The sequence below is a fragment of the Muscardinus avellanarius genome (assembly GCF_963383645.1).
Source record: "Muscardinus avellanarius genome assembly, chromosome: 1".
In the NCBI taxonomy this organism is placed as follows: domain Eukaryota; kingdom Metazoa; phylum Chordata; class Mammalia; order Rodentia; family Gliridae; genus Muscardinus; species Muscardinus avellanarius.
In genome coordinates this window covers 186,226,346-186,241,648 of record NC_137786.1, presented here as the reverse complement: position 1 = coordinate 186,241,648, position 15,303 = coordinate 186,226,346, and the positions used below count along the sequence as shown (strand labels likewise).

Here is a 15,303-nt window from a genome sequence, read left to right as displayed (position 1 = left end):
CTTTAGAAGCAAATAAATTATTCTTAACTGGTATGTGTTTTATTTCTGCAATTTCAATAATAATCTGTCGTAGAAGTTTTAATTTTAACAAGATAGAGCTTTTATACTTTGCTGTCTAGCTGAATTATTAAGGAGTCATTACAAAGAGAGAGAGTGTAGGAATACGCTGAAAAAATTAGGTTCCTAAGATGTTTCCAATGATCACTCACCAAGAAGGGCTGGAATATTATTTGGAGACTGGTTGAGTACAAAATGAAACTGGGCATCAGCTTGATCCATTTTGTCACCTTCAAGTAGGCAGAAGCAGGCTCTTCCCAACAAATGGTTCTGTAAAGTAATAAATTGTTTTAGACTTTACCACAACTAATTATAATTTACCATGAACATGTCAAACTAACATAAAAACCATACAGAAAGGAAGTAGAGTATAACAAAATATGTGTCGTCTACCAAGTATGTGTTCAAGCTACCAATAAGCAACTCTGAATTACAAAATGAGAAATTATCCTGCAACGCAAATCTTCTATGCCAGTAACAATGATGAGAAGAAAAGGTCAGATTCCTTAAAATATGGCTGAAATTAATCAAAAGGAATTCCAATTGTAACGACTACATCAACAATATTAATTTCACTTAAAACAATTTGTTACCTATCATACACATTTTGCTTTCATGTGGTACTTTTTTCTTTCATAAGTTGAAAGAAATATGAATTATTTTACCTGATCATACATGATAATTTTGTCAGCCATTGTATACAGCAAGGTTGCCTGTGTAATAAGATCCTTCTTATTGTCCTTATTCTTTTCCTTCCGAGCCTGCTGTACATAATAGGCAGCCAATGTATCCAAGCAAGTCATCTGGTCTTTTTCATGGTCTCTATAATCCAAATTGCCATCTATACGTGCTGCTTCCAACAACTTTACAAACTCTTCTGTCTTCCCTTGCTTGTAGTATTCCAACTATAAGGTAAAGAATCAAGTTAGAATCATTAATGCCTGTGTCCTTATAAAAAACTGTACACAAATGTTTATAGCAGCTTTACTTGTAACAGCAAACTAGAGGCAATCCAATCGCTGATTAACAGGTGAATGAATTAATTAGTTGTGCTATCGACATAAAATGGATACTACTCCACAATAGAAAGGAGTGATTTTTGATACATTGTACAATATGGATACATCTCAAAATAATTATGCTGAGAGAAAGAATTTAGACCAAAAACAAGAGTACATATTATGTGTTTCTATTTATATAAAACTCTAGAAAATGCATACCAACATTTAGCAACAAAAACTAGATCAGTGGTTGCCTGGCACTGGGAAGAAGAAGAGCAACAGTGAACAAACATTGAGGCAATGGATATATTCACTAACCTTGAATGTGGTGATGGTTCTGGAGGTGCATATACAGTTTGTTACAGGTCAACTAAACTTTAATAAGCAGTTAAGAAAATTCTAATCACTAAAAATGTTTCCAATCTGCTTCTGACCTAATAATAGTTGACTTCAAACTAAAATATACAAACAAGCAGATCCTAAGAGAGAAAGCAATGATGGGAAAAATAAAGAAGTCTAAATTAAAAAGAAATTGGTTTCTGGTTCTAGTCTACCAAAAACTGTCTGTGACTTTGAACCTGTTAAAAAACTTCCCTGGAGTCAAGTATGGTGGTGAACACTTGTAATCCCAGCTTTGGGAGGCTGAGACAGGAGGATGGCAGCTCGCGGACAGCCTCAGCTACTTAGTGTGGCCCTTTGCAACTCAGTGAGATTGTTTCAAAATAAAGAATAAAAAATATGGCTGAGGGTGTAGATCAGATGTGGAATGCCCCTGGGTTCCATCCCCAGTACTGGAACAAAACAAAACAAAACAAAACTTCCCTGGACATCTATTTAATTTATAAGTACAAAAGAAACATCTACCATTTATTAGCTACCTACTATGGGTTATACGTCATGCTGAGAACCTCCAAACATTTTCTCTAATCTATACAACCACCCTATGAAGTGGGTATTAGCATCCCCATATTTTAGATGAGCTCAAGGTGAGCTCATTTGTCTATGATCACACTGATAGCCATCAAGGTAGGTCTTAAACAGGTTTTTCTAATCTTAATGACCATGCTCTTTCCCTTGATAACAAACTATATCACACAATCTTTTATCAATTTATTCTACCACATGTATCATTCTAATCTTCCAATGTTACAAGTTTTGGATAAGTGCTGGTAAACAAGACATATGTACAAAGCAAAATCTATCCAAATCAAAACCAAACAAAACCAAAACCTAGGTTCCCTTCTGGTTTTTAAAAAACTGGGAAAATGATCCATAGCTTAGTCTTCGCAGAATATGAAACTTGGCACTTCTTATCAAGAAGGCACTGTTTCTCAATAAAAAGTACTTTTCTATACATCCAAAGGTTTGAATATTGGATATAAGCCCATTTCCAAACCTTCTCTGATCCATCAATATTAGGAGCCTCTTAAATGTCTTTATATGAAAGCAATTTGTGGCACACTTGCTTAAGAATACCGATTATAGTATTTACATTACCTATTCCCATAAAAAGGAAATATGGGCCAGGGGATGAGTGATATAGAATTTTAGGCTTTCTGATTGGACTTTCTTTCTTTCTTTCTTTCTTTCTTTCTTTCTTTCTTTCTTTTTTTTTTTTTTTTTTGTGGTATTGGAGGTGGAACCCAGGGGCTTTTCTACCTCTGGGCTATATTCCCAGACCTATTTTATACTTTATTTAGAAATAGGGTCTCACTAAGTTGCTGAGAGTCTAAGTAGCTGAGGCTGGCTTTGAATCTGTGCAATTCTCCTGTCAGCCTCCCAAGCGCTGGGATTACAAGCATGCGCCACCATGCCTGGCTCTGATTGGATTTTCTTGAGCATTTCCAGTAACATTCATATTATGGAAGGGTCCAAAGAGGATTAAAAAAAAAAAAAGCCCAAGATAAACTTCACTCAAGTAGCATTTGTGGGCTAGCCTGGAACTTAATTACCTTCTAGAGCATTTTATTGGAACGATTTTACTGTTAATGGGAAGCAATGTTAAGTGGCAATGTTTAAATAGTGGAACATTGTTTCTTTTCAGCATATCTGTACATAAGCCAGTGTCCATTGAATAATCACTGAATAATCAAAATACACAACACAAAGTACAATTTAACTTAGATGAATTTTCCCTTATGAGTATATACTAATTTACCAGCAGATTATCATATCACTTAGAAAACTGGCCTTACTGTTCCCTAAATGATAGTGCAATTAATTTCCATACACATGGTAGAATTGATTTATTTATTACATACCCAAGCTGGCTATTACTAGATGAGAAAACAAAAACTGTATAGCCAACATATAACAACAACAAAAAAAAATTTGCTACATGAATACTGACCGCCAAAGCAATCCATATGTGCAGTTGAGTGTGTTCCTGTTTCAGAATACTGATAACTTCATCCCCCTCCGGTAACTGATCGAAGTCAAGTTCAATGACCTAAAACATAAAATGTAGGTTTTATCTCCTATTTCCTCTTTTAAAATTCACAATTTTTCTCCACCTGTTGCCTTTCCTGAATATGTATCAACAGGCATATACAGAGGGTATGTACTCACTTTCAACAGGGTTGATCCAATATTGTTAACACATATTAACAGGTTTCACTGTGACATTTCCATACATGTATATATCATGCACTGATCATGCTTCCCTTCCCTTGTACCTTCTGCCTTCCCCTACTTCCAGGTCCCTTCTCATTCCCTAATAATTCTTCTTCTACTTTCAGGTCATCTTTTGTTGTTGTATTTTTAGTTTCCACACATGAGACTAAAACATGTGATACCTGTCTTTGTGTTTGAGCCAATACATGTTAATATTTAGGGAGTGCTTGACAAATAGATTGTACTGTAATATTAAAGTAAAAGCATAGAGAAGCAAATAAATTTTGCTAGTTGTCCCCACATCACCAGGAATGCAAAATGCTATAAACTTTGCTTATTAAAAAGTTACAAAATAAAACCCTGCTTAATCTACTGTCCAAATAAAGTGCTGATAAGAGCGATCTGGAGACTGAAGCCATAGGTCTGACACCTTGAGAAACATGACCCTAGAGGCCCCGCAAAGTTGAATACCACTGAACACATAAATCATGGAGGCTGCATTTGTGTGTCACAGACATTCCTGAATGCGGGCACAAAATAATAATAGAAAAATGTTCTGGAACCAGATAAAAGTAATATAAACCACTTTGAAATATACTAAAGGCTACTGGATTCTATAAGTGAATTCTATCTCAATATTATGTCTCAAACGAACAAAATCAAGAGTATGAAATATTCAAGAAGAATGAACATCAAAGCTTTATTCGGGCAAAAGACAGGGCACCCATGAAATGGTGCTGTTAAGGAGAGGGGGTTGATTCCATCGGCACGCAGTAGCAGGTACCTCTTGGGCTCCTTATCTCGCTGGCTGGAGTTTTGTGTTAACAGAGTGTACCATGACAGACTTAAGAGTTTCCCCGGCAGACGTGGCGACCTCCTACGTATTCCCAATGAAAGACATGGAATTCGAGCAGCAGGTAGACCCCGGTGACATCAGCGCCCACCTCTGTAAATCTGTGAGGTGCTTCGCGGCTTATCCCGCACTCTCGCGCCCCTGAGCCCCGTGAATTAGGAAGAGACCAGAGTACTGTCAAATGCGAAAAAGCTGCAAGAGAACTTTCAAGAACTCCTCGGAGTGGTCTCGCGGCTGCGGAGCGAGCGTGGCCAGCCTGGGAGGGCACCGGGCGGGCAGCAGGTGATCGCAGCTCTGGCCCGGGGTTCGGATCCCGGCTCCTGCGGCGAGCGGGTGTGCTCTCCGCGGAATCCAAGTCGAGCGAAGTCGGCGGGGGCATCGCCAAAGTTCACGACCCCCACCCTCCACCTACCTCGTCAGTGTCCCGGAGGGGAATCTCGATGGAGCCCCGCGACATGATGCGATCGGGAGGCTGGCGGGCGTCTCGCCCCGCCGCTCCGCAGCCGGCAGTCCTGGCTTCGGGCTCCTCCGGACTGGAGCGACCACTCGGGATCTGGTCGTGACTGCCGCCCCGCGGCGCCGCCGGAGCTCGGGCCTCTCCTTCCCGTCAGCCGCTGAAACAACGAGCAGCGGACGGAGGCCGGCCACTTCCGGAGGCCCCGCCCCCTGACCCGGAAGCACTGCCCGCGGAGGGCGGGGCCGGCCGCGCTCCGCCTGCGGCTCCGGAGTTTCGCTCCTGGAAGGACTGTCCCGGAGTTGTCGGGGCGTCGGCCGCGGGCGGCAGAGCTGCCGGACCTCAGGAGGCAGTGCGGCCTCGGGGTCCTAGCCCAGCGCCCGCGCCCGCGCCGGCCCAAACCTCAGCAAGGAAGGCGGGGTTGCCCCGAGGCTGTGGGCGGGGCCTCCGATGACGTAAATCTATGGGCGGGGCCTGCGCTGTCTGGTTATCTCCTGGAGAGTGTTGCGGATAATTCAATTCAGTCATTCATCAGTTTCTCAACTCCAATCATTGGTCCATCCTCTGGCAGCTATTATACGCAAGCCGTCTCGGCATTATCTTTGTAACCAGTTTAAATAGATGTTACAATAAATTTTATAATCCTGTTGATAAGGCATGTATCTTCTTTTTTTTCAATAGTTCTTGGAAACAGAGGGTCTATTGAATTTGTGATTTTAACAAAATTTTGAAAGAATGGGATTAAACCTGTAATCAATGTTTTGGTTAAATTATGGAATTTGACGGGCGCGATAGCGCACGTTTGTAAAACCAGTACTTGGGAGGCTGAGACAGGAGGATCGCAGGTTCGAGGACAACCTCAGCAAATAGACTCTCTCTCATCAACCTAGTGACATCCTTTTTCAAAATATAAATAAAATAAGACTGGGGGTGTAGCTCAAGGGTAGAATGCCACTGGATTCAACCCCAGTACCAAAATAGGTAAGTAATGCATTTTGATTAAAATTTAATTAGCGGCCTAATCATATGATTAATTTGTTAGTGTTTTGACTAAATCAGAGAACCACAATCAATAAACTTGTAAAGAGTGTGAGTTTTGACGGGCGTGGTGGCGCACGCTTGTAATCCCAGTACTTAGGAGGCTGAGACAGAGGATCAAGGTTCTCAGACAGCCTCAGGGAGGCCCTCTGAAATGTAGTGAGACCTTGTTTCAAAATAAGAACCCGGAGGTAGAAGGGCTTCCAGGAACCCCAGTACCACCAAAAAAAAAAAAAAAAAAAAAAAAGAACAAAAATTAGGGATGGGGTGTAGCTTGGAGGTAGAATGTCCCTGCACTCCATCCCAGTACCGGAAAAAAAAAAAAAAAAAGTGAGTTTGACTAGTCAAGGTTTTCTCAGATGCATGCCTTCATCTCTCTATCTTCATCTCTACCACTTCCTTGAGTCCAAACCACTATCACCACTCACCTGGCTTACTAAAGTAGCTTTCTGTTTTTACACAATTCTTTATGCACTCTGGCCCCAAGTTACAGTCATGCTACATGCTTATGTTTAAAAAATACCAATTTGAGTCAAACGTGGTGGCCCATACTTGTAATCCCAGCATTCAGGAGGCTGAGACTGGAAGACTGAAGTTCTAAGACAGCCTCAGATACTTATTGAGGTCTTCTGCAACTTAATGAGACCCTGTTTCAAAATAAGGAATAAAAAAATAGGGCAGGGTGATAACTCAGAGGTCGAATGCCCCTGGGTTACATCCAGACCTGCAAAAAAAAAAACCCCAAAAAACAAAAAAACAAAAAAAAATTTGATTTTGTTTTTCTTCTTCTTTTGGACCCTTAAGTGGAAATCTTGTTACATTTATATTTTAATTTATTGGATTTATTGGTGTGTAACTGTTTCAATGTTTGAGGCAGTGCTGTCCAATACAAATATAATGCTAACAACATGTGTAATTTAAAATTTTCTAGTAGTCACATCAAATAAAAAAAAGTAAATAAATAAGATTAAAAAATAGGGCTGGGGTGTGGCTTGGAGGTAGAATGCCTCTGGGTTCCATCCGTGGTACCACATAAATAAATAAATACATAAATAAACAAACAAACAAATAAAACGAGAAGTACTGCGATCATGCCCGGCTTTCCCCTGGCTTTCCCCATAAAGCAAAATTGCCATCTTGTCCTGTTCACAACATTAAGTAAGTACAGCTATCACACCCTACAGTTAGGAACACAGAACACTTGGTGCTCTGAAATAAGCCATAAAAGAACAGTGTTGCACTATCTGTAGTCTCCAAAGTAAGCGTTCCCATATGTTACAGACTCCCTAACAAAAACAATTTAATTGCTGTCCTTCTTTCCTTCCTTTCTTTCTTTCTTTATTTATTTTTCTTTCTTTCTCCTTTTCTTTATTTCTGTGGTACTGGGAATGGAACCCAGGGGCCTGCTATCTCTGGCCTACACTTCCAGCCCTATTTTATTTTTTATTTGGAAACAGGGTCTCCCTAAGTTGCTGGGCACCTTGCTAACTGCCGAGGCTGCCTTTGAACTCCTGAGCCCCCTGCTTCAGCCTTCCGAAACTGGGATTCAAAGCATGCACCATGCCCCACTAATTGCTGACATTTTAAATGCAAAAGTCTGAAGATATGAAATAATTTGGGGGCAGAGGGCAATCATATGACAGAACTGTCTTCCTGCTACTATGAACCAACTAATTAGAAACCTTGTAACCTTGGTGTGTGTACATTTGATGAATCAATCCTTCTAATGCCTGAACTCACTTATAAACTTTCACAAGCGTTCTTGTAAATAAACTTTTTTATTTTAAATACTTTTGACAATGAGATTTCCTTCCTTTCTGGTGTGTGTGTGTGTGTGTGTGTGTGTGTGTGTGCTGGGACTGAACCCATGGGTATTCTACCTCTGACCTACACCCCCAGCCTTTTTATTTTTTATTTTGAAACAAGGTCTAAGTTGCTGAGGGACTCAATAAACACACACACACACACACACACACACACACACACACACACACTGCTTCAATCAGCTGATTCAAAGTTGTAGATATAGTTTTGGAGTGATTTTAAGCATTTTATTTCAACTGGTGTGACCGTGCAATTCCCATTCTCCATATTCAGAACAGATTGTGAAGATGCTTAGTTTTCTCTTGCCAACATGTGGTTGGTTGTGGTGTTGATAAATACAGAGTTAGCCAGTCTGAAAAGTGAGCTTTTTATGTATTGATAAACTATTACTAGTAAAATATTACTAGATAAAATATTATTATGTATTGATAACTAATTACTAGAAAAGGTGTGAGGAACCCTGGCATGGTGGCGCATGCTTGTAATCCCAGCCTTTGGGAGGCTGAGACAGGAGGATCACAGAATACTTAGTGAGCCCCTTTGCAACTTAGTGATACCCTGTTTCAAAATAAAGAATAAAAAAAATACGGTTGGGGGTGTAGCTTGAAGATGGAATACGCCTGGATTCCATCCCCAGTACTGTAAAAAAAAAAAAAAAAAAAAAAAAAAAAAAGGTGTGAGGAATATTTGATCTTAACAAAGAATATTCCAGATCTTCAGTTAGATATCTCTTAAATCATGCAACATAAATGGAAATGTGTTTTAAGAAGATTGTATAAATTATTAAGGAATACAAAGCTATGATTTGTTTGCAGAGTTTTCATAACAAAGTAGCACAGATAGGTATCTGACTTAAAAAACAGAAATGAGTTTCCTCACAATTCTGGAGGCCAGAAGTTTGAAATCAAATGTTTAGGGGGTTGGTTTCTCCCGAGGCCTATTTTTCTTTTCTTTTCTTTCTTTCTTTCTTTCTTTCTTTCTTTCTTTCTTTCTTTCTTTCTTTCTTTCTTTCTTTCTTTTTTCTTTTCTCTCTCTCTCTCTCTCTCTCTCTCTCTCTCTCTCTCTCTCTCTCTCTCTCTCTCTCTTTTTCGGTACTGGGGACCTTTGAGCTACACCCCCAGCCCTACTTTTTTTATTCTTAATTTTGAAACATGATCTCACTGAGTTGCAAAGGGCCTCACTAAGTAGCTGAGGCTGTCTGTGAATACCCCCCCCCCCCCAAAAGCGCCTGTGTTCAAAGCTTGGTTCCCAGAGTAGCACCACTGGGAGGTGGTGGAACCACTGAGAGGTGGGGGCTTCATGGGAGGCCCTTAGGTCACTGGGGATGTGCCCTCCAGGGGCACTGTGGACCACCTTCCTTTCTCCCTTTTCTCTCTGGCTTGTAACAGAAGTGTTTTTGACCATCAAGTTTTCCCATCCCTATGTGCTCCTCTGCCACAGGCCCTAAGCAATGAGGTCAGCCAGCCACTGACTAAAATCTCCAAATATTGAGCCAAAAGAAGACATTATTTATTTATTGTGGTACTAGGGATGGAACTCAGGGGCTTTCTACCTCTGGGCTACACTCCCAGACCTATTTTATATTTTATTTAGAAACAGAGTCTCACTAAGTTGCTGAGAGCCTCACAAAGTAGCCGAAGCTGACTTTGAACCTGTACGATCCTCCTGTTTCAGCCTTCCAAGTACTGGGATTACAAGAGTAAGCCACCATGTCCAGCTCAAGACTTACCTCTTTATAGGTTATTTCTCCTATTTTGTGATAGTGATGGAAAGCCGACTAACATACTCCCATGTTATACTTCCATAATAATCTCTTTCCTTCATGTTTTTCATATCTCCAAAAATAGCCTGGCATTGAATTATATTTAGTTTGGGAGATTGTTATATATCACAGTATATTTACCCTTTTCTTTCTAAAATACACTTATGTGTATGTGTGTGCTGTCTTTCCTTTCCCTCGGACTCTGATCTTGTAGAAGAGAAACTTTCTAGTTGGGCGTGGTGGCTCACACTTGTAATACCAGCATTTGGGAGGCTGAGGCAGGAGGATCGCAGTTCACAGCCAGCCTCAGCTACTTGTTGAGGTCCTTTGCAAGTTAGTAAGACCCTATTTCAAATTAAAGAAAAAAGAAAAAAGCATAGGGCTGTGGGTGTAGCTCAAAGGTAGAATGCCCCTGGGTTCTATCCCCAGTACTGGAAAAAATAAAAAATAAATAAAAAAAATAAAGAAGATAAAACTTTCTTAATACTCCCTTCCCCCGGCATAAGGAGCCTAAGGGGTAGTCAGGACAAAATAAGTTTGAAATTGCTTTATAAAAACTACAATTAAAAGCAAAACAAAGGACTTTGCTTCCAAAAGCAAGTACACATGTGGAATGTGCATGCTATTGCTTTGTGTAGATAAAGATTTCTGCTTAAGTGTTTAAGTAAATATTTGACGGTATTTTCAGGACCTTGAAAAGGGAAGGTTGCCTTCCACATTCAGTTCTAAAAGTTACAATAAGCATTTCAAAAATAAGGGCAGATGGGTTATTTTGATTGAATTATCTTAGATTTTGTATATTAAAAGATCTTTGTTTAAAATGGGCTTGGTGGTGGTGCTTGCTTCTAATCCCAGTACTTTGGAGGCTGAGAAAGGAGGCTCATGGTTCAAAAACAGCCTCAGCTACTTAGTGAGGCCTTCAGCAACTTAGTGAGACCTTGTTTCAAAATAATAATAAAAAAAAAGGGGCTGGGTGTGGTGGTGCATACTTGTAATCCCCGCGCTTGGGAGGCGGAGACAGGAGGATCGCGCAGGTTCAAAGTCAGCTGTGCTGGCATAAAAGACCCTGTTTCAAAAATATAAAATAGGTATGGGAGTGTAGCCTGGAGGTAGAAGGGCCTCCAGGAACCCCAGTACCACCAAATAATAATAATAATAATAATAATAATAATAATAATAATAATAATAATAATAAAGGGGTGGGGGTGTATCTTAGAGGTAGAATGTCCCTGGATTCCATCCCCAGTACTGCAAAAAAAAAAAAAAAGATCTTTGTTTATAAAATGAATTTAGAACTGTTTAAAAATATTTTTCCTGATTCTTTGTCTATCTTTTTTTTTTTTTTTTTTTTTTCCAGTACTGGGGATGGAACCCAGGGGAATTCTACCTCAGAGCTACATCTCTAGCTCTATTCTTTATTTTGAAACAGGGTCTCACTGAGTTGCAAAGGGCCTCATTAAGTAGCTGAGGCTGTCCGTAAACCTCGATCCTCCTGTCTCAGCCTCCCAAATGCTGGGATTACAAGCTTGTGTCACCACACCCGGTTATCTTTATGCATGTTATAAGCATATCACTGTGTTCTCCGACTTGCTAAGACAGAGAAAAAATTAACTTTTACTCTAAGGAGAATTTTTTTTAATTACTTCTGGGTGATTTTTTTTTTTTTTTGCCTAAAGAAGTATAACAATTTAGGAATATTTTCCCGAACTATATTATCTTACCCCTTCAATTAGTGTAAAATATCAATTTGACTGTGTAGTTCATGGTTGGTCAAATTAATGGTTTAAACAGTGTACCTAAACTTAGCCGACTTTTCAGTGTCTGACTCAGGAGGTGTCAAGGCCAGGTCACACTGACATACCTGCCCCAGAGGGCAGGCTGCTAGCATACTAGAGACCTAGTTACAGAGGTAATTGCAGTAAAGGGTGAGAGGCTAACTGGGATAAAAATTCAGGATTCTATTTGATTTAATTCACTATGTTTTGTTTGAGAAAATGATTTTCAATTGTTAGTAGCACTTATTCTTTATTTTTACTTATATATGTATTTTTAACTGGGAATTAAACCTAGGGGCATTCTGCCTTTGAGCTATACCTCCAGCCCTCTAGCCCTATTCCCCCCACTCCAGGGTTTTTTTTTTTTTTTTTTTTGTCATTTTGGGACTGGAGATTGAGCCCAGAGAGCCACACCTGCAAAGTAGGTGCTTTGCCACTAAGCTACACCCCGGGCCCCCTATTTTATTTTTTATTTTGAAACAGGGGCTCACTAAGTTGCTGAGGCTGCCTTCAAGCCTGTCATCCTCTTGTCTCAGCCTTCCAAGTACTGGGATTGCAGACCTGTGCCATCACACCCAGGTAGATATCTGTTTCAGAGACAGGATTGTTCCTTAAAGCAGTGCTTTTCAAATTTTTTTATGGTAAAGGGCATTATCTAATTTTGTTTTAACTCATATTTCCGGCCCCAGCCTCAGTGTCTAATTCAGGAGTCATGGATTGCATCATATAATTCATATTTCTACTGAGTTTTCAGGTGATGCTGCTGCTGGTGGTGGTGGTGGTGGTGGTCCAGGGACCATACTTGAGAGCCACTGCTTAGAGAGCCTAGAGTTAGACCTTAAAGAAGTTACCATTTTTGGATATTTACATACCCCAGGCATCATGCAAGAATCTTTACACACATTCTGTTAAATCCACATAACAACCCTTCAAGTTGGGAATGATTAGTCCTACTTTACAGATCAAGGAACTGAAGCTCAGAAAGTTAGTTGAATCATCCAACTTACATAGCTAGAGCTAGCTTTTATTTATTTATTTTTATTAAAAAATTTTTTGTGGTACTGGGGGTGGAACCCAGGGGCTTTTCTACCTCTGGGCTATACTCCCAGACCTTTTGTTTTTAATATACTTTATTTGGAAACAGGGCCTCACTAAGTTGCTGAGGCTGGCTTGGAACCTGTGCAATCCTCTTGTCTGAGCCTCCTAAGCGTGTGCCACCATGCCCAGCTTTAGAGCCAGCTTTCTTTTTTTTCAGGTCTGGGGATGAAACCCAGGGTCATTCGACCTCCGAGCTACACCCCCTACCCTATATTTTATTCTTTATTTTGAAACAGGGTCTCACTAAGTTACAGAGGGCCTCACTAAGTAGCTGAGGCTGTTTGCGAACCTCTATCCTCCGGTCTCAGCTTCCTGAATGCTGGGATTACAAGTGTGAGTGTGCCACCATGCATGACTTTAGAGCCAGCTTTTAAACTTTTTTCCCCCCCCCTCTCTCCAGACCCAAGCTATTTCCATTAAAATGTGCTTATTTATCTGAATTAAAGTTCACATAGTCCTGTTTCCTTCAGCATGCTGGAACAACTTCGCTAGCATCCTCAAACCATGGCTCTTTGGCTTTTGCTTCCCCCATCAGAGATGGGCACTGGCAGCTTCATGAAAGAGTCCTTGGTCGGGGGACAGCTGGAGTGACCAGCTGTTGATCACAGATGGAGCCATCTGTTGGCCCCATTTTCTGGGATTGTGGTTTCCTAGGGTGAGGCTTTCAGCTTTAGAACCAGGACAGTCAAGGACAAACTGGGAATATTCTAGGGTAGCTCTACCCATTCTGAATCTGTTATCATGGCCAAACCATCCTTCTTATGGTCTTGCACATCTGCTGTTGTTATGTGTAGTAGGGTCTTGAATGTGACAGTCCCTCAGAGGGTGCAAGATGACGATCGTTTCATCAGTCTCCTGACTGCCTTCATTCTACCTGGAATTTCTTCCTATAACCTCATTTTCATAGCACAGTTATGTGTCAGGAGCTTTTCTAAATGCTTTAGGTATAGCAGTTAATTTTATCCTCACAGGAGTCCTATGAGGTAGGCACTAGTCTAACTCCTATTTTGCAGGTGAGGAAGTGGAGGCTCAATTTTATACCCTGCCCAGGGTATAGTTAGGTCACAGAGTATTGCTCCAAATCTGCACTCTGAATCTCTGCTAACTACTACCCACTCAGTCCACATGGCTTTATTGAGCACCTACTGTGCACTGGGTGACGAGGTGCCAAAGACACAAATGGTCCTCGTCTTAGTGCAGGGTATTGCCTAGCAAGAGACATATGACTTATAAGTAAATAAGTGAAAGAAATAAAATAATTACAAATTACAATAACTGCTATGGGATAAATAGGAAACTGGTAAAGTACTATGGATATGTAAAAAAAAAAAAAAAAAGTTTTCCCCCTTCTATTCTCTCTCTTTTTGTGTGTGTGGTCCTGGGTATTGAACCCAGGGGAATTCTACACGCATTCTACTCCAGTCCTTATTTATTTATTTATTTATTTAGTTTTGTTTTGAAACAGAGTCTTTGTAGGTTGCTGAGAATCTCACTCTGTTGTTGAGGCTATCCTTGAACCTGTGATGCTCCTGTATCAGCCTCCCAAGTACTGGGATCACAAGCTTGTGCCACCTCTTCAAATTCTCATACTTACCCCTCAACACGGGTACTTTTAGTTACCAAAATGTATGTAGGCTATTTTCTACACATTAAGCAATTCTATAGTGGAGACCAGCCAGATGTTCTAAAATGTAATTCAATTTGGACACCATCTACTTGGAGATAAAATCAGATCCCACAGATTAAGGGCTCAGTCCCCCAAGACTATCCCCTTCTACCCCTTCAGATGCCAGCTGTAAACTCAGGATGTGACTGTACTACTGACCAGCTGTTGTGGTCTAGATCGGGTGCTGAATCACGCCCCAAGGGCACTAAGTTTCCTGTGGAGCCTGGCTGGAAGAAGTGGGGCCTGGGGCATAGTCTTGAGGACTGAATCTTGCCCTGGTTCGTTCCTCTCCCTCTCTAATTCCCAGGTGCCATGAGCTGCGCAGCTCTCCTCGTCCACACCCTGGCACCATGATACTTCTGCCTTGAAGCCTAAAGGTCTAAACATTTGAAACTGTGAGCCAAATACTATTCCCCCTCTGAGTAGTTCTTACTGGGCATTTTGATCACAGTGATGAGGTCTAACACACCAACTGTCTGTAAACTGGAGGTTGGCATGACTCTCTCTTCCAGTTCCATTAATTTGCTAGCATAGGGAAATAAGAGAAACACTACTTATTGGTTTCTTATTCAGTAAAGTACATGATAAAGGAGAGAGATGACAAGCCAGATGAAGAGCTATATAGGGCAGGGCATGGGGGAAGGGACTCAGGCCCCCCGTGCTCTCCCAGGTACACTGCCCTCTTGGTAGCTCCATATATTCAGGAGTCTCTAGGAGCCCAATAGTTTAGAGACTTTTGTGGAGCCATCATCCTGCAATTAATTATCAACTCAGTCTCCAACCCCTCTCCCCTTCCTGAGAGATAGGGATAGGGATGAAAGTCCTAAGCCTCCAGTCATCTTTCTGGTGACTAGCCCTCATGGTGGAGCCCACCAAGAGTCATTTCATTAGAACAAAAGGTACCTCTAGCACCCAGGAAATTCCAAGGGGTTAGGAGTTCTATGTCAGGAACTGTGGTCAAAGACCAAATATGAAGCTGCTCATGGTGGTATCCACCTGCAATCCAGTGCACAGGCGGCTGAGACAGGAGGATCGCAGGTTCACAACCAGCCTCCACAACTTAGCGAGGCCCTCCACAACTGAGACCCTGTTTAGAAATTAAAAAATGAAATGAAATAGAACTGGGGGCGTAGCTCAGAGAATGCCCCTGGGTTCAATTTCC

The 15,303-nt window shown here is 41.0% G+C and overlaps 1 protein-coding gene across 1 annotated transcript in view; it reads right to left on the bottom strand.

The window, feature by feature from the left end:
• Positions 1-4,981, bottom strand: part of CTR9 (CTR9 homolog, Paf1/RNA polymerase II complex component) — a gene marked incomplete at both ends in the record, with an annotated part of 32,143 nt that extends 27,162 nt beyond the window's left edge. Inside the window, 4 exons of the mRNA XM_080705487.1 lie at positions 210-327; positions 723-962; positions 3,409-3,507; positions 4,937-4,981. Coding sequence (XP_080561613.1) covers positions 210-327; positions 723-962; positions 3,409-3,507; positions 4,937-4,981 — 502 coding nt within the window. The remainder of the gene's footprint in view (positions 1-209; positions 328-722; positions 963-3,408; positions 3,508-4,936) is intronic.
• Positions 4,982-15,303: the final 10,322 nt, after the last annotated feature.